General features: G+C 39.7%; 1 protein-coding gene across 1 annotated transcript in view; it reads right to left on the reverse strand.

Annotated features, from left to right (window-relative positions):
* KCNMB4 (potassium calcium-activated channel subfamily M regulatory beta subunit 4) overlaps window positions 1-22,554 on the reverse strand; it is a 67,196-nt gene extending 44,642 nt beyond the window's left edge. The window contains exon 1 of the mRNA XM_036252564.1: window positions 21,896-22,554. Within this exon, the coding sequence (XP_036108457.1) occupies window positions 21,896-22,231 (336 nt within the window). The 5' untranslated portion in view covers window positions 22,232-22,554. The remainder of the gene's footprint in view (window positions 1-21,895) is intronic.
* Window positions 22,555-23,098: the final 544 nt, after the last annotated feature.

Below are 23,098 nucleotides of genomic sequence, written 5' to 3' on the forward strand. Positions count from 1 at the left end.
CCGGGTTCGATTCCCGCTAAGGGCACGTACTTCGGTTGCAGTTTGTCCCCGTCCCTGGTTTGTCGTGCGGGTGGCAGCCACTCGATGTGTCCCTTCACGTCGATGTTTCTCTCTCTCTCTCTCCCTTCCTCTCTCTCCCTCCCACTCTATCTGTGCAAAAAATGGAAAAATATCCTCGGGTGAGGATTAAAAAAAAAAAAAAAAAGAATGTGTATCTCAATATTGTATTGATTATTTCTTTGGGTATTAGTGAGATTACACATATTTTTCATGTTTCAGTTGTAATTCTTCATTGAACTGCCTGTTCGTGCTTTTGCCTGGTCAGGGCTCTGCAGAGAAATAGAACCAATAGGATATAAATAGACATATAGAAAGAGATTTATTATGAGGAAATGGCTCACACAATGATGGAGACTAAGAAGTCCCACAATCTCTCTGCAAGATGGAGACCCAGGAAAGCTGGTGGTGTAATTCTGTGCCAATGTCAAGTTCCGACTCAGAACAGAGAGCAAATTTGCCCTCCCTCTGTCTTTCAGTTCTATTCAGGTCCTCAACAGACTGGATGATGCCCACTCACATCGGTGAGGGTGGATCTTCTTTGCTGAGTCTACCGATACAAATGCTATTCTCTTCCAGCAACACCCTAAAAGACACACCCAGAAATGATGTTTTACCAGCTGTCTGGGCACCCTTTAGCCCAGTCAAGTTCGCACATAAAAATACCCATCGCATCTAGTGTTCTACTGAAGAGTTATTCATTGCTAAGATTTCTTCACATTAAGTTTTGAATCATTTCTCTACCATGGTGCAAATATTTTCCCAAATTTGTCATTTCTCTTTCAATGCTAATGTTTTTAAAATATTTATGTTGTAGTATGTATCAATATTTCCTTCCTTCTTCTAACCAAATAATATTCTTTGTATGGCACATTTATATATCCATTCATCAGCTGGTGAACATTTGAGTTGTTTCCACTTTTTGGCTATTATGAATGCTGCTGCTATGACTTAGTCATATACAAGTTTTTATGTGGACATGTGTTTTCATTTCTCTTGGGCACATACCTAGGAATGGAATTCCTGGGTCACATAGTAACTCTACATTCAACTTTTTAAAGGAACTGCCATTTTTTCTCCAGAGTGGCTGCATCATTTACATTTTCACCAGCAATGTATGTGGGTTCCAGTTTCTCCACACTCTCACCACTTGTTACTGTCTTTTTACATTTATTTTTACTAGTTATTCTAGTGGTATCTCAACGTGGTTTTGATTTGCATTTCCCTAATGGCTAATATTTTGGACATATTTTCATGTGCTTATTGGCCCCTTGTATGCCCTCTTTGGAAAAAATATTTATTCCCATCTTTTGCTTATTTCCGAATTGGGTTATTTGCCTTTTTTGTTCTTGTTGTTGAGTTGTGAAAGTTCTTTATATATTCTGGATATCTGACCCTCATCAGGTATAATATTTGAAAATATGTTTTCTCATTCTGTGGTTGTCTATTCCACTTTCTTTTCTTTTCTTTACTTAATTTATTTTTTGTTACAGATGTTTCTCCTTTCTTCCCCGTTGATACCCTCTTCCCCATCCCCCTCACCCCGCCCCCAGCTTTGTTCTCCATCAGTTATGCATACATGCACATAAGTTCTGTGGTTTATCTCTTCCCTCCCCTCCCCCCTCTTCTGAGGGTTGTCAGTCTGTACCCTACTTTTACGTCTCTGGGTCTACCCTGTTCCTCAGACTGTTATGTTCATTATAGTCCACAAATAAGTGAGATCATGTGATATTTGTCTTTTTCTGCTTAACTTATTTCACTTAGGACAATACTCTCCAGGTCAATCTATGCCATAGATTTTGTGTTGTTATGTGCTCCTTTTCACTGGTTTCCAGGAAGTTTTTAATCTCTTCCTTGATCTCCTCGGGAACCCATTCATTGTTTAATAACATGCTATTTAGCCTCCACGTGTTCAAATGTCTTTGCATGTTCTTGTTGCAAGTGATTTCTAGTTTCACACCATTGTGATCTGAGAAGATGCTTAATATGATTTCAATCTTCTTGAACTTGTAGAGACTTAGTTTGTGTCCTAACATATGATCTATCTTTGAAAATGTCCCATGTGCACTTGAGAAGAATGTGAATTCTGTAGTTTTGGGGTGTAATTCTCTATAGATATCTATTAAATCCATTTGGTCTAGTGCTTCATTTAGAGTCTCTGTTTCCTTGTTAAGTTTTTGTCTAGAGGCTCTATCCAGTGAGGTCAGTGGGGTTTGAAGTCCCCTGCTATGATTGTATTGCTGTCGATTTCTCCCTTGAAGTCTTCCAGAAGATTTTTAATATATTTTTAATATATTTTAGTGCTCCTATATTGGGTGCATATATGTTTACCAAGGTTATATCTTCCTTGGTAAATCCTTTTGGATAGATCCTTTCAATATTATGCAGTGGCCTTCTTTGTCTCTAGTGATGGTCTTCATTTTAAAATCTATTTAATCAGATATGAGTATTGCTACCCCAGCTTTCTTCCCTTTCCATTTGCTTGAAAGATTTTTTTTCCATTCCTTCACTTTCAACCTATGTGAGTCTTTTGTTGTGAGGTGGGTCTCTTGTAAACAACATATATATGAGTAATGCTTTCTTATCCAATCAACTCTGTGTCTTTTTATTGGAGCATTCACTCCATTTACATTTAAGGTGATTATTGATATGTACTTATTTATTGCCATTTTTGTTTAGTGTGGTTCTATTTTTCTTCCTATTTCTTCTACTAACTACAGAAGTCCTTTTAACGTTTCTTGCAGTGCTGGTTTGGTGCTAATGTATTCCCTTAGCCTGTTTTTTTGTCTGGAAAGCTCTTTATTTGACCTTCTATTTTGAATGACAGCCTTGCTGGGTAGAGTAGTCTTGGATTCAGATCCTTGTTTTTCAATGCCCTTGATTACTTTATGCCATTCCCTTCCAGCCTGTTTTTGTTGAGAAGTCAGCTGAGCACTTTATGGGGGTTCCTTTGTAGGTAACCTGTTGCTTATCTCTTGCTGCTTTTAGGATTCTCTCTTTGTCTTTAATTTGTGGCATTTCAATTACTATATGTCTTGGTGTGGGCCTGTTTAGGTTTTTCTTACTTGGGGCTCTCTGTGCTTCTTGAACTTGAATGCCTTCTTCCTTCGCCAAATTAGGAAAGTTTTCTGTCACTATTTCTTCAAATATATTCTCTAACTCTTGCTCATTTTCTTCTTCAGGGACTCCTATGATGCAAATATTATTACATTTCCAGTTGTCCCACAGTTCTCTTAAGCTGTCTTCCTGCTTTTTTATTGTTTTTTCCTTTGGTTTTCTGATTGGTTGATTTTTTCTACCCTGTCTTCTAATTCACTGATCCGGTCCTCAGCTTCCTCTAGTCTGCTGTTTAGTCCTTCCAATGTGTTCTTTATTTCTGCTATATCATTCTTCATTTCCACTTAGTTGGTTTGCAATGTTTCTATATCTTATGGTGTTGAGGTCCTTACTCATGATCCTCAAGATCATGGCGCTGAACTCTACCTCTGATAACTTGCTTAACTGTATTTCATTTATCTCATCTTCAGTAGAGGTCTCCTGTTCTTTCATTTGGAGTTTGTTTCTTTGTTTCACCATTTTGTCTATCTCAGTGGGTTTGGAGCCTGCCAAATTTTCCCTCTGGGTGTTGGTGTTCTGCTGTTTGTGGCTCCCTCTACTGGGTTTGGATGAGTGTGGGAGGACACATGTTAAACACCATTGTCAAGTCTTACTTTCCTGGGTATATTTGCAAGCCCAGGAAAGGTTCAGTTATCCTCTAGCTTTTTGCCTGGAGACTATTAGTTGTAGTTACTTGAAGAGCCTTGGTTTCTCAGTTGAATCACTACTTTCTTGATGATGTCTTTTAAAGCATAAATGTTTTAAATTTTAAGTCCAATTATCTATTTTTCCTTTGGTTGTTTGTGTTTTTCATGTCATAGTTAAGAAACTGTCTAATTCAAAGTTATAAAGATTTACATTTATGTGTATTCTAAGAGCTTTATAGTTTTAGTTCTTATAGTTAGGTCTCTAATCCATATTGAGTTAATTTTTTATATAGTTTGAGGTAGAAGTCCAATTTCATTCTTCACATTTGGATATGCAGTTTTTCAAGCATCACTGGTTGAAAAAACTGCTTTCCCAGCTCTGACACCCTTGCCAAAAATCAATTACCATTCTTGCCTGTGTGGCTTAGTTGGTTGAGCATTGTCCCATGCACAGAGAGGCTGCTGGTTCGATTCCCAGTCAGGATATATGCTCAGGTTTTGGGCTCCAGTAGGGGATGTGCAGCAGGCAGCCAATCATTGTTTCTCTCTCTCGCTCTCTGTCTCTCTCTCTCTCTCTCGCTCTCTGTCTCTCTCTCTCTCTCCCTCACCCTTCTTCTCTCTCAAAAATCAATTAAAATTTTTTTAAATCAATTTATTTCTGGACTCTCAGTTCCATTCCATAGATTGTTATGTGTATCCTTATGCCAGTACTTCTCAGTCTTCACTACTGTAGCTTTCTGGTAAGTTTTAAAATTAAAAGTACAAGTCTTCCAATTTTGTCCTCTTTTTCCAAGTTTGTTTTGGCAGCATGGGTCCTTTTATTTCCATATGAATTTCTGGATCAGCTTGTCAATTTCTGGAAAAAAAAAACCTAGCTGAGTTTTTGATAGGAATTATAAAGAATCTGTAGACCAATTTGGGGAGTATTGGCATCTTTACAATTGAAATCTTCCAATCCACAAAGAATATATTTCTATTTATTTAAGTTTAAAAATTTTTTCAATAGTGTTTTGTAGCTTTCAGGTTACAAATCTTATACTCTTTGGTTAAATTGTGAAATGGATTCCTAAGTATTTTATTTTTTTGATCATAAATAGAATTGTATTCTCTTAATATTTTTTAATTTTTAAAAGCATATTTTATTTTTTTCCATCACCATTTATTTCTGTTTATTCTATGCCCTCTTCCTGTTTAGTGCTAGTGTATAAAAATACAATAATTTTTTATGTTGCTCTTGTATTCTGCAACCTTGCTGAATCTAATAGGTCTAATAGCTGGGGTTTTTTGGCAGTGGATAGAGTCTTTAGAAGTTTCTATATACAAGATCATGTAATTTGTGAATAAAGATAGTTTTATTTCTTCCCTTCCAATTTGGCTGTCTTTTATTTCTTTTTCTTGCCTAATTGCCCTGGCTAGAACTTCTAAGTACAAGGTTGAACAGGAGAGGCAACAGCACATACCACTGTCTTGTTCCTGATCTTAAGGAGAAAACTTTCAGTCTTTCATCATCAAGTGGAATATTAGCTGTGGGTTTTTCATAGTTGCCCTATATCAGGTGGAGGAAGTTCCCTTCTATTCCTGTTGTACTGATTTCTTTTTTTAATCATGAAAGGATTTTGTCAAATATTTTGTCTGCATGTACTGATATATTCATGTGATTGTTGTCATTTATTCTATTAATAAGGTGTAATACGTTGATTGATTTTAGCATTTGAACCAACCGTCCATTGCTGGAATAAATCTCTCTTCATCATGGTGTATGAAAGAGGAGAGAACACTTCCCAACTTACGCTATTACCACGATACCAAAGCAAAGACATCACAAGAAAACTACAAACCAGTATACCTTATGAATATATATATAAATCCTCAACAAAATGCTAGCAAACCAAATCTAGGAACATATAAAAAGGATGATATACCCAAGTTGGAGGAATGGGGAGTGAGTACTAATAACGTATGCTATTTCTTCTGGGGGCTGATGAAAATATTCTGGAATCAGATAGTGATGATGGTTGTACAATGTTGGGAATGTGTTTTAAAATGTACATGCTAGATGGGAAAAAATGGCGGCGGAGTGAACGGAGCTACACAGACTGTCTCCCAGAGCCAAACTGGAATTACAACTATAACACAGACAAATCGACGGGAAAAACCAACAGAAAAGCAGCTTGCAAGGACCATACAACGAGGGACACTGACTCCATCCCGGTAGGCTTGCGAAGGCGCGAGACGGGGCTGGGAGCCCACGGTCGGCAGCTCGGCAGCGGCCTCAGCTATAAGCGGCGCCCGTGGGTTACACTCCCAGGCGGCTCCACAGCGCAGCCAGGACAGAGGCTGAAACAGCCACAGCCACTCACCTTGGGCTCCGGCAGAGGGAGGGCGGACTGGACTGGAACTGTTTCGGGACACTCGGGGTTTGGAGGGCGCTCAGAGCTTTGGCTGAGTGCAGCCACTCGGGACGGTGGCCACATTGCTCCTTCCCAGGGCTCTGAGGAGAGGCAGCAGCCCCTCCCTCGGAGATCCAACCCCACCCTGTGGGCCATTGAAGTGCTAATTGAGGCTCACTAACGACCAGCATCTGCCCCACCCTCGGGAAATCCCCTTGTGCTAAGCACCTGAGGGAGTTTTTCAATCAACTGACAACCCAAAACTCATCAAGTAACCTCTACTGCTAGCCTCCAGGCAAAAAGCTAGAGGATAACAGTACCTTTCCTGGGCTGGCAACTTTAACCAGGAAAGTAAGACTTGACAGTGGTGTTCAACGTGGGTCCTCCCTCGCTCCTCTAAACACAGGAGAGGGAGCCACAAACAGCAGAACACCAACACCCACAGGGAGAACTTGACAGGCTCCAAAGCCCACAGTGATAGCCAAAATGGTGAAACACAGAAACAGAAGCCAAATGAAAGAGCAAGAGACCTCCACCGAAGATGAGATCAATGTGGAGCAATTAGGCATGTTAACAGAGCTAGAATTCAGAGCCATGATCTTGAGGAAGCTGAACAGCATGAGTAAGGACATAGAGACACTGAAAATAAGCCAATTGGAAATTAAAAACCAACAAGAAGAGATAAAAAATGACATATCCGAAATGAAAAACACATTGGAAGGTTTAAAAAGCAGAGTAGAGGAAGCTGAGGACCGGATCAGTGAATTAGAAGACAGGGTAGAAAAAATCAACCAATCAGAAAAACAAAAGGAAAAAACTATTAAAAAACAGGAAGACAGCTTAAGAGAACCATGGGACAACTGGAAACGTAATAATATTCGCATCATAGGAGTCCCCGAAGAAGAAGAAAATGAGCAAGGGATAGAGAATATATTCAAAAAAATAGTGAGAGAAAACTTCCCTAATTTGGTGATAAGGAAGAAGGCATTCAAGTTCAAGAAGCACAGAGAGCCCCAAGTAAGAAGAACCCAAACAGGCCCACACCAAGACATATAGTAATTAAAATGCCACAAATTAAAGACAAAGAGAGAATCCTAAAAGCAGCAAGAGATAAGCAACAGGTTACCTACAAAGGGAACCCCATAAGGCTCTCAGCTCTCAGCTGACTTCTCACAAGAAACACTACAGGCCAGAAGAGAATGGCATGAAGTAATCAAAGTCATGAAAAACAAGAATCTGAATCCAAGACTACTCTACCCAGCAAGGCTATCATTCAAAATAGAAGATCAAATAAAAAGCTTCCCAGACAAAAAAAGGCTAAGGGAATATATTAGCACCAAACCAGCACTGCAAGAAATGTTAAAAGGACTGCTATAATTAACAGTAGAAATGGGAAGAAAAATAGAACCACACTAAACAAAAATGGCAATAAATAAGTACATATCAATAATCACCTTAAACATAAATGGATTGAATGCTCCCATAAAAAGATACAGAGTAGCTGATTGGATAAGAAAGCATGACTCATCTATATGTTGTTTACAAGAGACCCACCTCTCAACAAAAGACTCACATAGGTTGAAAGTGAAGGGATGGAAAAAAATTTTCCAAGCAAATGGAAATCAAAAAAAAAGCTGGGGTAGCAATTATCATATCTGATAAAATAGATTTCAAAATGAAGACCATAACTAGAGACAAAGAAGGCCACAATATAATATTGAAAGGATCTATCCAACAGGAAGATATAACCTTGATAAACATATATGCACCCAATATAGGAGCACCAAAATATATTAAAAATCTTTTGGAGGACTTCCAAGGAGAAATCGACAACAATACAATCATAGCAGGGGACTTCAACACCCCATTGACAGCACTGGATAGATCCTCTAGGCAAAAAATTAGCAAGGAAACAGAGACTGTAAATGAAGCACTAGACCAAATGGATTTAATAGATATCTACAGAGACTTACACCTCAAAACTACAGAATACACATTCTTCTCAAGTGCACATGGGACATTCTCAAAGATAGACCACATGATAGGACACAAACTAAATCTCTACAAGTTCAAGAAGATTGAAATCATATCAAGCAGCTTCTCAGATCACAATGGCATGAAACTAGAAATCAATTGCAACAAGAACATGCAAAGACATTTCAACACATGGAGGCTAAATAGCATGTTATTAAACAATGAATGGGTCACCGAGGAGATCAAGGAAGAAATTAAAAACTTCCTGGAAACCAATGAAAATGAACACACAACAACACAAAATCTATGGGATGCAGCGAAAGCAGTTCTGAGAGGGAAGTTCATAGCACTACAGGCCTACCTCAAAAAACAAGAAAAATTTCTAATTGACTGTCTAACCTCACAACTTAAAGAATTAGAAAGCAAACAAAAAGAAAACCCCAGAGCAAGTAGAAGGAAGGAAATAGTAAAGATCAGAGCAGAAATAAACGACATAGAGACCAAAAAAACAATTCAAAGGATCAATGAAACAAAGAGCTGGTTTTTCGAAAAGATAAACAAGATTGATGGACCCTTAGCTAGACTCACCAAGAAACAAAGAGAGAGAACCCAAATACACAAAATCAGAAATGAAAGAGGAGAAGTAACAACCAACACCACGGAAATACAAAAGATAGTTAACAACTACTACGAACAACTATATGGCAACAAATTCGACAATCTAAGCGAAATGGACAAATTTCTAGAAACACACAGTCTCCCAAAACTATTCCCGGAAGAGATAGAAAACTTGAACAGACCAATAACAACTAAGGAAATTGAAGAGGTAATCAAGACTCTCCCAGCAAACAAAAGCCCAGGCCCAGATGGCTTCACGGGGGAGTTTTACCGAACATTCAAAAAAGAACTAACACCCATTCTCCACAAACTCTTTCAAAAAATTCAAGAAGAAGGAAGACTTCCAAACACGTTCTATGAAGCCAGCATAATTCTAATTCCAAAACCAGAAAAAGACACTACAAAGAAAGAAAACTACAAGCCAATATCCCTGATGAACATAGACGCCAAAATCCTGAACAAAATATTAGCAAATCGGATCCAGAAATACATCAAAAGAATTATTCACCATGACCAAGTGGGATTCATTCCAGGGATGCAAGGCTGGTACAATATTCGCAAATCAATAAACGTGATACACCACATAAACAAAATGAAGAATAAAAACCACATGATCATATCAATAGATGCTGAAAAGGCATTCGACAAAATCCAGCATCCATTTCTGATAAAAACGCTCAGCAATGTAGGAATAGAGGGATCATATCTCGACATAATAAAGGCCATATATGAAAGACCTACAGCCAACATCATACTCAATGGACAGAAACTAAAAACATTTCCATTAAGAACAGGAACAAGACAGGGATGTCCACTTTCGCCACTCTTATTTAACATTGTACTGGAAGTCTTAGCCACAGCAATCAGACATGAAGAAAAAATAAAAGGGATCCAAATTGGAAAGGAGGAAGTGAAACTGTCATTATTTGCAGATGACATGATATTGTACATAGAAAACCCTAAAGACTCCATCAAAAATCTATTAGACTTAATAAATGAATTTGGCAAAGTAGCAGGATACAAAATTAACGTCAAGAAATCGACGGCATTCTTGTACACCAGTGATGAACTCACAGAAAGAGAAACTGAAAAAACACCCCATTTACCATCGCGCCAAAAAAATTACGATACCTAGGAATAAACTTAACCAAAGAAGTAAAGGACCTATTTGCAGAAAACTACAGGTCATTGAAAAAAAAAATAGAGGAAGATATAAAAAAGTGGAAGCACATACCATGTTCATGGATTGGAAGAATTAACATCATTAAAATGTCCATACTACCCAAAGCAATCTATAGATTCAATGCAATCCCCATCAAAATACCAACGACATATTTTATAGAACTAGAACAAATACTTCAAAAGTTCATATGGAACCAAAAAAGACCCCGAATAGCCACAGCAATCTTGAAAAAGAAGAACAAAGTAGGTGGGATCACAATACCAGATATCAGGTTATACTATAAAGCGACTGTAACCAAAACAGCCTGGTACTGGCACAAGAACAAGCATATAGACCAGTGGAACAGAACTGAAAACCCAGAAATGGACCCAAGGCAATACGCTCAATTAATATTTGACAAAGGTGGCAAGAGCATACAGTGGTGTGCTTTAATAAATGGTGTTGGGAAAATTGGACAGCTACATGCAAAAAAATGAAACTAGACCATCAACTTACACCATACACAAAAATAAACTCGAAATGGATAAAAGACTTAAATGTGACCCGTGAATCCATAAAAATTCTAGAAGAAAATGTAGGCAACAAAATTTCGGACATCATACGGAGCAGAATTTTCACTGATACATCACCTAAGGCAACAGAAATAAAGGAGAAAATGAACACATGGGACTACATCAAACTAAAAAGCTTCTGCACAGCAAAAGACACAATCATCAAAATGGAAAGGCAACCCACTGTATGGGAGAACATCATTGCCAATGATGTTTCAGATAAGGGGTTAATCTCTAATATATATAGAGTGTTCATACAACTCCACTAAAGGAAGACAAAGAACCCAATTAAAAAATCTGCAGAGGAACTAAATGGACACCTCTCCAAACAGGACATACAAATGGCCAAAAGACATATGAAGAAATGCTCAACATCACTAATCATCAGAGAGATGCAAATTAAAACAACAATGAGGTATCACCTCACACCTGTCAGAATGGCCGCCATCAACAAATCATCAAACAACAAGTGTTGGCGAGGGTGTGGAGAAAAGGGAACTCTAATACACTGCTGGTGGGAATGCAGACTGGTGCAGCCACTATGGAAAACAATATGGTGCTACCTCAAAAAATTAAAAATTGAACTTCCAATTGACCCAGTGATCCCACTGCTGGGAATATATCCTAAGAAGCCTGAAACACCAATCAGGAAGAATATATGTACCCCCATGTTCATAGCAGCACTATTTACAATAGCTAAGATCTGGAAATAGTCCAAGTGTCCACCAGTAGACGAATGGATAAAAAAGCTGTGGTACATATACACAATGGAGTACTATGCAGCGGTAAGAAAGAAAGATCTCTTATCCTTTGAGACGACATGGAGGGACCTGGAAAGTATTATCCTAAGTGAAAGAAGCCAAGCAGAAAAAGACAAATACCACATGATCTCACTTATATATGGAATATAATGAACATAACAGTCTGAGGAATACAGCAGACCCAGACACATGGAAGTAGGGCACAGACTGACATCCCTCAGAAGAGGGGATGGGGGGGTGGGGGGTGGGAAGAGATAAACCACAGAACTTATATGCATGTATGCATGACCAATGGACATGGACAACTAAGCTGGGGACGGGGCGGAGGTGGGGTGGGGTGGGGGGTGCCAATGGGGTAAAATATCTGTAACAAAAAAATAAATAAAAATTCATATAAAACTTGAAAAAAAATGTACATGCTAAAGGAAAAATGTTATATGTGAATGATCTCTCAATTTTTTTCTTTTAAAAAGGAAGCTGTCTGACCTCTATATATCCCCCTTTCCCCCCCCCTGCCTGAAAGACAAACATGATCAAGTTAGGAAAAACATGTTAAGGAATGGTAAAGCAACAAGGTATAGGAACCTGGGTCTTTGGATGACCCTCTTAATCAGAATGGCATAGCTCCATGGACTGCCTACCAGCTCATTTAGAAAAGGAAACAAACACACAAACACTAGTACCTGCTTTAAGTCACTGTTATTAGGTACCTGTTAGGATCCCATCCAATATTCTAATTAATTCTATTAGGTTGTTTGTACTTTTCAGTACTACAAACAGTTCTGCAATGAAAATTCTCATTTATATTTCCTTGGATATGTGTTACAGGTTTTTTTTTGTTTTTTTTTAGGGTAAACGTGTTAAAATAAAATTAGTGAGTTGTCAGATGCACACAGCTTCAGTTACACTTAGTATGTTTGATTATTTTCCTAAGGGGTTGAACCAATTTTCCAGCAATGAGTAAGACTTAACAGTTTCTTGAATGCTCACCAACACTTGGTCTTACAAAACATATTGTTTTGTCAATTGGATGGTTGTTAAATGGTATTCCATTATTGTTGTCACTTAAATTTCCCTACGATTATTGGAACTGAGACTTTCACATTTACTGACCATCTGAGTTTCATGAATTGCTTATACACATCTTATTACATCATATGTGATTTTCTTAATGATTTGTAGACATTTTCATAAATGCTGGATAGTCCTTTATTGACTATATTTTGCCATTAGATTGTATGATCTGTGGCTTACATTTTCACTTTGCTCACAATAACTTCAGTCATATAGAAATTGTTAATGTGCTCAAATGTATTGATCTTTTCCTGTTATGATTTGTTCTTTAAGCCTCATTTAGAAAAATATTTCTTAAGCCTATTTCATAAAGATATTCTATCTCCTTAAAATATTATACATTTCTTTTCACATTAAGATTTTATTCCATTTGTAATTTATTGTTTTGGGTATAAAGTAAGTATCAAATTTTATTTGTTTCTCTTTTTCTGTAGAGCTAATTGTTCAAGCACCATTTATTCATAAGTTAATTGTTTCCCTGATGAATTTCCTGTATCTTGTTTTTCAGTAAAATTTAATACTTTCCATTTTAATTACACTGAAGATATAATCTTTATGATTTCACTCCTTCGACATTTACTTTCAAAGGATTGCTTTTATGGCCTAGAATATGATCAGTTTTTGTAACTGTTACTTGGGCACTTGAAATAACATGCACTCTGCCACTATTGGATACGTCATTTTACATATGCCACTTAGGTCAGTGGTTAGATATGTTATTCAAATCTGTTAGATATGTATTGATATTACTTTTGTATGACTGTGTATCACTCTCAAATAGAAGTATGTTAAAATCTCTCATCATCATAATACAGATATTTCTCCTTTGAGTTGCTTTAATTTTTTTGTTTTTATGTTTTTTGAGGTTATATTTTTAAATACATCCCAATACAGAATTTTTATATTCTGTTGTATTGATTTAAAAAAAAAAATTTTTTTTTCCTTTATTGATTTTAGAGAGAGAGGAAGTGAGAGGAAGAGAGAGATAGAAACATCAATGAGAGAGGACATTGATCAGCTGCCTCCTGCATGCCCCCTACTGGGGATTTGGCCCACAACCTGGACATGTATCCTGACTGGGAATCAAACTGGCGACCTCTTGGTGCATGGGTCAACACTCAACCACTACGCCACACCAGCTGGATTGTATTGATTTTTTTATAATTATGAAATATCCCTTTTTATCTTTAGTAACATATTTTTTACCTCAAAATCTACTGTGTTTCATATAACACAGGTCCCCAGCTTTTCTTTTTAATATATATTTTTAGGTAGCATTTGTATGGTATGTATTTTCTCATCTTTTAACTCTCAACCCTTATGTGTCCTTATGCTTTATGTGTAACTCTTGAAAACAGCATATATTTGGGTTTGTCTTTTTTTTTTCCAGTGTGTGATCTCTGTCTTTCAATGGAAGAGTTAGTCCATTTACATTTAATATAATTACTTAGAAATTTGGGTTTAAATTTATCTTACTGGTATTTTTTTTAAGCCTCACTGAGGGTATTTTTCCATTTATCTTCAAATAGAATGGGAGAGGGAGGGAGGGAGAGAGAGAGAGAGAGACAGACAGACAGACAGAGAGAGAGATGTGAGAGAGACACACTGATTGGTTGCCTCCTGAATGACCCGCAACCGAGGAATGTGCCCTTGACCAGAATCAAACCCGAGACCCTCTGGTTCGAGACCCTCCAACTGTGGAGCCAAACTGGCCAGGGCTCTTATTGGTATTTTTGTTGTTGTTGTTGTTCTACCTGTCTACATTCCTTTTCTCTTTTCTTGCCTTCTTTTAGCTTTACTTTATATTATTTCATTCCCCCCCACATATTAGCTTGATCGTTATACACTTTTTCTGCTTATATTCGTGAACTCCAACACAAAACTTCTAGATCAGAAACTGGAGTGGCGTTTCTGTTCAGTGGCTCTAAGATGGGAGTAGAGAATGCGCATTTCTAACAAGTTCACAGATGTGCTGGTCCAGTGACCACATGTCGAGAACCGCTGGCTTGGAGGAAGAAATGGACTGGATGTGAGGAGATCAGTGGAAATATATTGTAAAAATTGAAACAAACAATAATGGCCTTGATCATGATAGTGGTAGTGAAAATTTTTAAAAAGTATTAATACCAGAGAATCATGATCTCACTGATAAAACCAAAAGATTCCAGAATAAAAGTAGGTTTTGGGGAGATAAAGATGAATTTCATTGCTGTTTTTATCCTTGAAATAGAGATAACGTAAGGTAATTATATCAGAATCAAGGATTTAGCTTTCACTAAAGCAGTATTATTGTCTGGTTTTCTGTTCTCAAGAACTATTTTAAAATAATGTCCTGATACAAACAATTATATAAATATATTTATTACAAAGGATAAATTGGATTAAACTTCTGGGATTTAGGATTTAATTTTCTATAATGAGATACATCAATATATTCTGCTGTAATATAGTTAGGTTATAACTAACAAAGTAGACATCATATAAGGCTTTAAAGTCCATCTGGTCCACTACATCAGTTAGGTGGATGGGTCAGAAGAATCAGATGAATGGATATCCCTTCACATGTGCTTCAGTTTTCAGAGACTTTCTAGTGACCCAACCTGCTGTATGCTGCTACTCAACAAAGCAATTACATAAATAAATTTATTTGAATTACTTTATTTGTAAGTACGGTCACAAATTAAATAATTTAATAAACACGTGGTTTTTAATTTATAACACTAGTTATTTTAAAAGTAAAGAAGAAGATATTACTACAATTCAAAAACACACATTTTTACACATTGATCTGTGTCCTAGAGAAAACTTAAGTCACAGCATGAGGAACAGTTAGAAATATGTATAATATTAAAAACCATTCTGTTCAGTGTTACTGAATAATTATGGTAATTGTAATATAAACGTAGTTTATCTAGAAATTAATCTGAATGTGAAATTCTGCTAAAGACTGGAAAAAAATTTAAAACCTAAGATAAAACTCGATATCTTCATTCAGAAATGAGTGCCCAAAATATTTTAAATAAACAAAATGTATCAACAACTTATAAGAAGCTTTGTAACACTGAGGCAAGTTTGTGATAAAATAGTAAGTGCATTTTTTCCAAACTCTAATTAAAATATATTATAACATCACAAACCTCTTTTGTAAAAGTAAAAAGTATCTGGTCTGTGTTTTAAACATTAGTTTGAGGGGATCTTACAAATAATTGAGACTTTCATAAATGACATCCACAAATGGAGGTCAGAGGTGTCCTAAGTTATCTCGGACAGGAAGATGCCAGCAGCCTGCAGACCAGATGGTTTCTAAAGAGCTGTAATATAGATGGATTATTAATATGTTCGGACCAAGTCTTTAAATACCTAATCATATTAGTCACTTACTCAAAATCTTCTTTGGCCTCTCTATTAGTTTCCTATTGCTGCTGTAACCAACGTAGTAGCTTAAAACAGCACAGATTTATTATCTTACAATTCTGGAGGTCAGAATTCAGAAGTGAATCTCCCTGAGCTAAAGTCAACACCAGCTCCATTGCTTTCTTTTCTGGGGGCTCTAAGGGAGAATCTATTTCCTGCCCCCCCCCCCCCCTAGAAAAGGAGGCTGCCAGCATTCCTGGCTTGTGGCCCCTTCTGTGTTCAAAACTAGCAATGCTGGGTGAGTCGTTCTCAAACTGCATTTCTCTTGTCTTGCACATTTAAGGACCCTTGTGATTATGCTAATTTAATGTCAACTGATTAGCAACCCTAACTCCATCTGCAACCTTAATTCCCCTTTGCCATGTAATGTAAGATATTCACAGGTTCTGGGGATTAGGATGTAGACCTCTAGGGTGGGGGGTGGGGGAGCATTAATCTCCCTACCATGGCTTCCCAGTGTCCACCAAACCCATGCTGACTGTCAAGGACTTTTACACTATTGACACTAACTTTATTCTCCTGCCATACCCCCCAAAACTTTGCTCTTAAAGCCCTCAGTTCCAGCCACACCAGTTTATCTGCCGATCCCCCCAAAAACCCCGTCTTCACAGAGCTCCACAGCTTTACTCCTGGCATTTTCTCTTCCTTGCTGTTCCCTTTATACCTCCCCACCTTCCTCCCAATATAAAAATTCTATTCATTTTCAGATTCATGGCAAATGTTTCACTTTCCATGAAGCTTTACCCCTAACCTTTCCTCTCTAGATGTCCATATTGCCTGTACCTCCCGGTAGAACTTGACATTTTGCCTTGATAGTTATTTGTGCTCTTATCACCTCTGTTATATAGTGATCTCATGAGGTAGAAACGCGTGAGCTCATCCTCACTTGTATGCATATTAGGCATATCTAAACCCGAATGCTTGCTTTTCAACCATGCTCCTCCAAAACTACTCTCCTCTAGTTTTCCCATCTAGTAAAATCACCTCCCTTCATCCAGTTGTGCTTATTACAAGCCTTGGAATCATCCTTAAGTCCTCTTTCCTTCCTTCCTTATATTTAATCCATCAATGAACTTTACCGATGCTCGCCCCTGATCTAAATCACTGCCATCTTTTCTGTGCCTCTGGACTCCCTGTTGCCAACCTTGCCTCCACACCCCTCATCTTGCACAAGCAAGCATGTGCATGCACCCATGCATACATGCACATACATACATGCACACACACAAATTCTGTTCTCAAATCAACAGCCTGAGGAATCATTTACAATTTTTAAAAGTCCAAGTCTGATTATATCTCAGTCCTGCTTAATATTAGTTTACCATCATATTCTGTAAGGCCCTAACCTTGTTCTCCACTTTGCACACTGTGGTCCTACCTCACCCTTCCTCACATGAGCCTGGCAGTCAGTTGCCTCAGGGCCTTTGCACTTGCTGTTCCCTTAGCCTATGGAACTCGTCCTTCAGAGAGCCACATGATTCACTCCTTTATGTCCTTTAGAATTCAGGTTCTGTAGGTCTCCGTGCAAATGTCACTCCATCAGAGCCACTCTCCCTGACCATCCTCTGCAAAACAGCAGCCCTTGGCTTCTTCCATCACTGCTTGAATTGTCTTTATACATATATCATTACATGACATTACATTATAAACCTATTTCTTGTCTGTCACCCTCCACCAAAACGTAAACTTTATGAGGGCAGGGGCTTTACACGGATCTCTATTCTAGCGTCAGAACCTAGAAGCAAGCATAGCACAGAGTACGCATATAATAAATATTTGTTAAATGACTGAACTCATCTTTGTATGTCGTCCTGTTTCTTGCCCAGTTCTTTGTTCACATGGAATAGGTGCCTAAGAATTAAATTTTATCTACTTTCCAAAAATTACTTAATATAATCACCAGAAGAAAAACTTCGGTAAGCCACTTTTTCATGGAGAAATAGATCGTAGAGAAATTGTCACAATTCAGCGTAGCCTTTTATTACTTAGTTTTGATATGACAGACTTCAATCGAGCACAAAGTTGATCACATTGAACACTTATTTCAAGGATGGAGTTCAGAAGTGAACCCTGTCAAAGCGCACCGTCTACCCAGGGAGCGCATGTGGCAGGGTCACACTCGTATGGATGTGAAGAATATCAAGGAGGTGCCTGCAAACCACCGCGCCTGTAGCTGGTACATCCAGTTTCAGTGGATATACGGAAAGCCTAAAGCCTCTTCTAATTCCACTTAAATTTTCCTTCTCATCAATGCATTTCTCTCACTTTTACAGTACTGGTTTCTCAGACAGACTTTTGTCCTGTAGTTCTATGTCTTCCATATCAGAGGAAGAAAAAAACTTAAAGCAAAAATAAAACATATACAGAAGCTTCTAATCACCCACTCTCTCTTATTCCACATATTAAGAGGCTGTTTTTTAAAATTCACCTTTTCTTTTGCCATCCAATGTATATATTGATGTCAAAGTAAATGTCTAGGATTGCATACGTTCATTTCATTTATACTTAACCAATTTAAAATGAGCATTTCCACAATACAGTTGATCCTTGAACAACAGGGGTTAGGGGTATCAACATTGCACATAGTCGAAAATCCACATACAACCTCTGACTCCCCCAAAACTTTACTAATAGCCTATGTTACCAGTAACATAAACAGTTGACTAGAGGTTGACTAACACATACTCTGCATGTTATATATTTATACACCATATTCTTGCAAGAAAGCTGGGAGAAGAAAATGTTAAGAAAAACCATAATGAAAAAAATACATTTACTGTGTTTATTGAAAACAAATCCATATATAAGCAGACCCATGAATTTCAAACCCATGTTGTTCAAGGGACAATTGTAATTTAAATGACTTTCTTCTTGTCCTTCAGAATTTCCTTGAATCCCTCCTTTTACACCAGCTCCCTATATTCATTCAGTAGCATCGGTAATATCTTTTGACCTAAAAACACAAACATTAATCATGGTGAATCCTTTTGGTTTTTATTCTACTTTTCTTGCAAAACAGACGAGTACATTTTCTAAGCCAGTGGCTTTGATTCTGTCTACACATTAAAATCACTTCCAGAACTGTTTAGAGAACATGAATGCCCAGGACCCATCCAAGACCAAGTCTGAATCTCTGAGGGCTGGAACCAGGGAGAACTTTTTTTAAAGTCCCCCCAGTGATTCCAATGTGCAGTTATATTTAAGAATCAAAGACCTTAGCACATATAAGTCACAAAAAAATAATGCAGCAATGGAACAGTACTAAGTGGAAGCTGACTTGAATATTATATTACATGACTAGATACAGGGATTATTTTAGATAATAAGGAGATGATTCAAAACCTAAGTTGAATAGGACTTGAAAATATTTTTTAAAATTATTAGTCAAAAGTCAAATTTTTCACACTATCTTCTTTAGTAGCCTATAGCTTAAGAAGTTATGTATTTGCAATATTTTTCCCTTTCCCTGTCTTTTACTGTAACTAAGACAGCAACCTCAAAGAAGGGGGAAAGTCTTTGCTCTTTTTTCCCCGAAGTGTTCTCCTCCGTGGTTTCGTGTGGCAGTGGGTCATGAAGACCGGCACGCTGGGAGATCAGGATCCATGGCACCGAAGGGAATCCAGACATTCCAGACAGAGGGACTGGGTGGTGAACAGGCCTTCAATAAAGCAGCAAGGTAAGGCAAAAATAAGTGAGGTCGGCAGCTAAAATTCAAGGGGAGCTTCCTAGCAAGGGCACTGTGGAAACATTCGGCTTATGGACTGGACTCTGGCACAATATTTCGGTTGCGTTTTGTGACGGAATTTTTCCATCACAAATTGCTTACATGAATTTCCAAATTCAGCATTTCACTGCCCCAAAGTAGAAAGATGTCTATAAAAGAACACACTTAGGTTCTAAAAATGCTTCAGAGCAATCACAATTTGGATAAAGAGATACACACTGATTTAGCTGATGAAACCTCGACTAAATTGACAGAGGTGTTGTTTATTATTTTCTGTAACAGAAATTGATCTTTCCCCAGTTCTGTCATTTCTTGAATAACTTTACTTTATACCATGATCTTCAGTTCAGATGCTTCTTCAAAACAATGGTTGCAAGAATCTGAACTAGCACTGGAAGAAAACAGATTATTTGTAACAAAAAGAGATAGAGAAAATTATAGTATTACATAAAGCATCATGACCACTTCCAAATGATTTAAAAATCTGTTTTAATGATCTCAATTTGCTTTCCTTGCCACATCCCTGAAAATTGCATGGAAATTGGAAGCAGTCTTTTTGAAATAAATTCTAACTTTTCAATGTCTTGATTATATATTAGCCATTTACTTGTATATGTGCATATATATAATTGATTAGTAACTGAACCACTATCTTAAACTAATTAGCAATGTTTCACCAGTTTTAGCACCTCCTAAATGATACACTATCATATAATTTCTAAATCACTATTACTGCTTGGCACCTTTCTTTTATATTAATGGTTAAATATATAATATATATTTTTAAGGTAATGTTTCTAAAACCCTGATACTTCTTTTGAAATTCCTGAGCATTAAGCAGATTAACTTACACTGTCTTGGGAACATTACTGTTTCTTCAGGACTTTGAACATTATATCTATCTAAATTCTGTATGTCTATGTTTACTGTTTATGTATTAGCTTCACTTTTAAAGTAAATGGACATACATTTGTCAGCAGGAGCATCTTTTTTAAGAGGAGTCATGTTTTTTAAAAAGAAATTCCTTTTTTAAAATTTCCCAAATTCAAGAATCTATTGTTTAGAACATAAGACCATAAGTTTTGCTGCAAAAAAAATGGTAACCTCATGTTAAATACTTTGAAAATATTAATATAGACTTTTTTTTTTCCTTTTGGATTGATATCTGGTCACAACGAACAAAGTTATTCTGTGTACACAAGACGTATTCCCTTTTGGACTGTTTTCTCCTTGATCTTCAAGCATAGCCCCCACAGAGGGAAAATGCCAGTAACTTTAAAGAAGATACACACTTTCCCTTTGATAGTTAAAGCAACAAGAATAGGGAGAGAGGGAGAGAGGGAGAGAGAGAGAGAGAGAGAGAGAGAGAGGAGAGAGAGGAGAGAGAGGAGAGAGAGGAGAGGGAGAGAGAGAGAGAGAGAGAGAGAGAGAGAGAGAGGAAAGAAAGACCAAGAGAAGAAAGAAAAGCCTTCTTGCAGAGCCAGGTGTACTACAAAGCTCAATTAGTCCACAGACTGAGGACACTGCTTTTTATAAGTTTTTCCTCCACTGGGAACAGTTTTCTGAATCTTCCCCTCTCTGTTCTCCATCCCTGGGGCCCTAACCAGGATTTTTTCTTTTTTTGCTTGTGAGAACAAAAACAAGTTGCCAGGAAAGGAGTTATTGGTGCATTTCACCGAGGGTTTTCTATTTTCAGTAAAGTTTACGGTTTTCCAAATGGTTTCCAGTTGTCCCCAGACACGCAGAGTCACTAGGCTCCCTCTAGACCTTTTGGGGAATCAATTTCATGAAAACTTTGAGTGCTCTGTACCCAAAGGAACTATGCCGAATTTCACATTTGATTCTACATCATTTGCTGACCCTCAAAAGCTGATCTTTGGACCCCATGTTAAGAAAAATGTTTGTCTAGAGTTAAGGCAAGGAACCCTAACACCTTTAAAGGGTTTCAAAGCCGCCCCTTCCACCCCCCCACCCCCGACCTTGCAAGGCGAGTTCTTGACTTGGCCAGTGGAAGCTCGGACCTTGACCAGAGTAGGTGGATCCCTGCTACCCACTGGCTCTGATCAGAGGAAAAGTTAACTTTCTGCTCCTTGCATTTCTCCAATGCCCATCCTATATGCGTCGGACTTGACCAGGAACAAAGCCTCGCCACCTGAGGCCAGGCAACACAAGTGTGTAAAGAAAGCCCCCGGGCACCACCGGTCGCCGCACACAAACCCACCTTAAGGACCGGCCAAAGCTCCCCAATAGACTTTCTGCTGATTTGATGAAAACCTCCGGCGCCTGGTCTCCTCCTAGTACCGAGAGCATACTCCGAACCCAGCCAGTGCGGGGTCCACCACTGGGGCTCCCCTAAGCCTCAAGACCTCTGCAGGAGGCGAGGCATCCTTCGCGGGGCGTCCTTACCTTGGGGTTGGTCAGGAGCTGGTGCTCATCGCTGTGCAGCAGTGCCCTGGAGTTGGACTCGGAGTTGTTCACGTAGACCTGCACGCAGGGGTACTGCGAGGTGCCCCTGCAGTCGGCGCCACAGGTGAAGGTGCACTCGAACACCTCGCCGATCTGCTGCACCGACAGCACCGTGCAGTTGGCCGCCGTGGCTTGCAGATCCTGCAGCGCGGGACTGAGCCAGCAGAAGCCGAAGATAAAGAGCAGCACAACGCCGGAGATGATGAGAAACAAGCCCAGCCGGATGCTCTTGTCCTCGGCTTCGGTGTACTCGTAAGCCACCCGGAGCTTCGCCATCGCCCCCCACTCCCGGCGGCTGGCGCGCTCCCCCCGCCCCCTCCCGCCCCCGGCGCCGAGCCCGAGAGCCTCGGGCGGGAGGAGCCGCCGCCGCCGCCGCTGCGCGACAGCAGGGGAGTGGGCGGCGAGGGGGAGCGCGCGAGAACAAAGGGGCCGAGGCCGGCGGCGCCCCCGGAGGCGGCAGCGCCCTCACCCCCAGCCCCGCCGCCGCCCGTGCCCCGGAGGCTCGCGGTGCAGCCGCGGCTTCAGAGCCTCCCGCACCCTCGGGCGCGAGGAGCGCACCGGCTGCTCCTGCCTCCAGCGCCCCCTGCCAGCCTCCGCCCGCGCGCGTTCCCCGCCTCCCCCGCCCCGCCTCCTCTCGCCCGGCGTCTCCCGGTCTTCATCGCCCGCCTGCCGCTGCTCCGCGGACTCGCCCGGCCAGCTGCCCCAGGGCAGCAGCCGCAGAGTTGGGGCGAGCGGGGCAGGGGGGCATCCCCGAACCCGAGGCGACTCCGCCCAGCCGCTGCCGCCGCGGGCCCGCCCTCCTGCCCCGCCCCGCCCCGCCCCGCCCCGCCCGGGGGCGTCTCCCGTGGGCGCGGGGCTGCGAGCGCCTGGCTTGGCGGCTGGTGCTCGGGATCCTCGTTAAATTCCTTTGGAGAGATGAACGCTCAGGTTCAGTGTGGCCTAACTAGAGTGAAAGTTAAAAAAAAAGAAAGAAAGAAAGGAAAGAAGGAGAAGGCATAATGCAAGCGCAGCGGCGGGAATCTTGAACCTCGAACGGGGATTGGTCAGCCGGCCGGGAGAGTAAGACGGCGGCCAAGCAACGGGCGCTCCCCGGGAAACCGGCCGCGGGGACCGGGCGGACTGGGGTGCAAGCCCCCGCGAGCG

The sequence above is a fragment of the Molossus molossus genome, unplaced genomic scaffold (genome assembly GCF_014108415.1).
Source record: "Molossus molossus isolate mMolMol1 unplaced genomic scaffold, mMolMol1.p scaffold_m16_p_10, whole genome shotgun sequence".
Taxonomy (NCBI): Eukaryota; Metazoa; Chordata; class Mammalia; order Chiroptera; family Molossidae; genus Molossus; species Molossus molossus.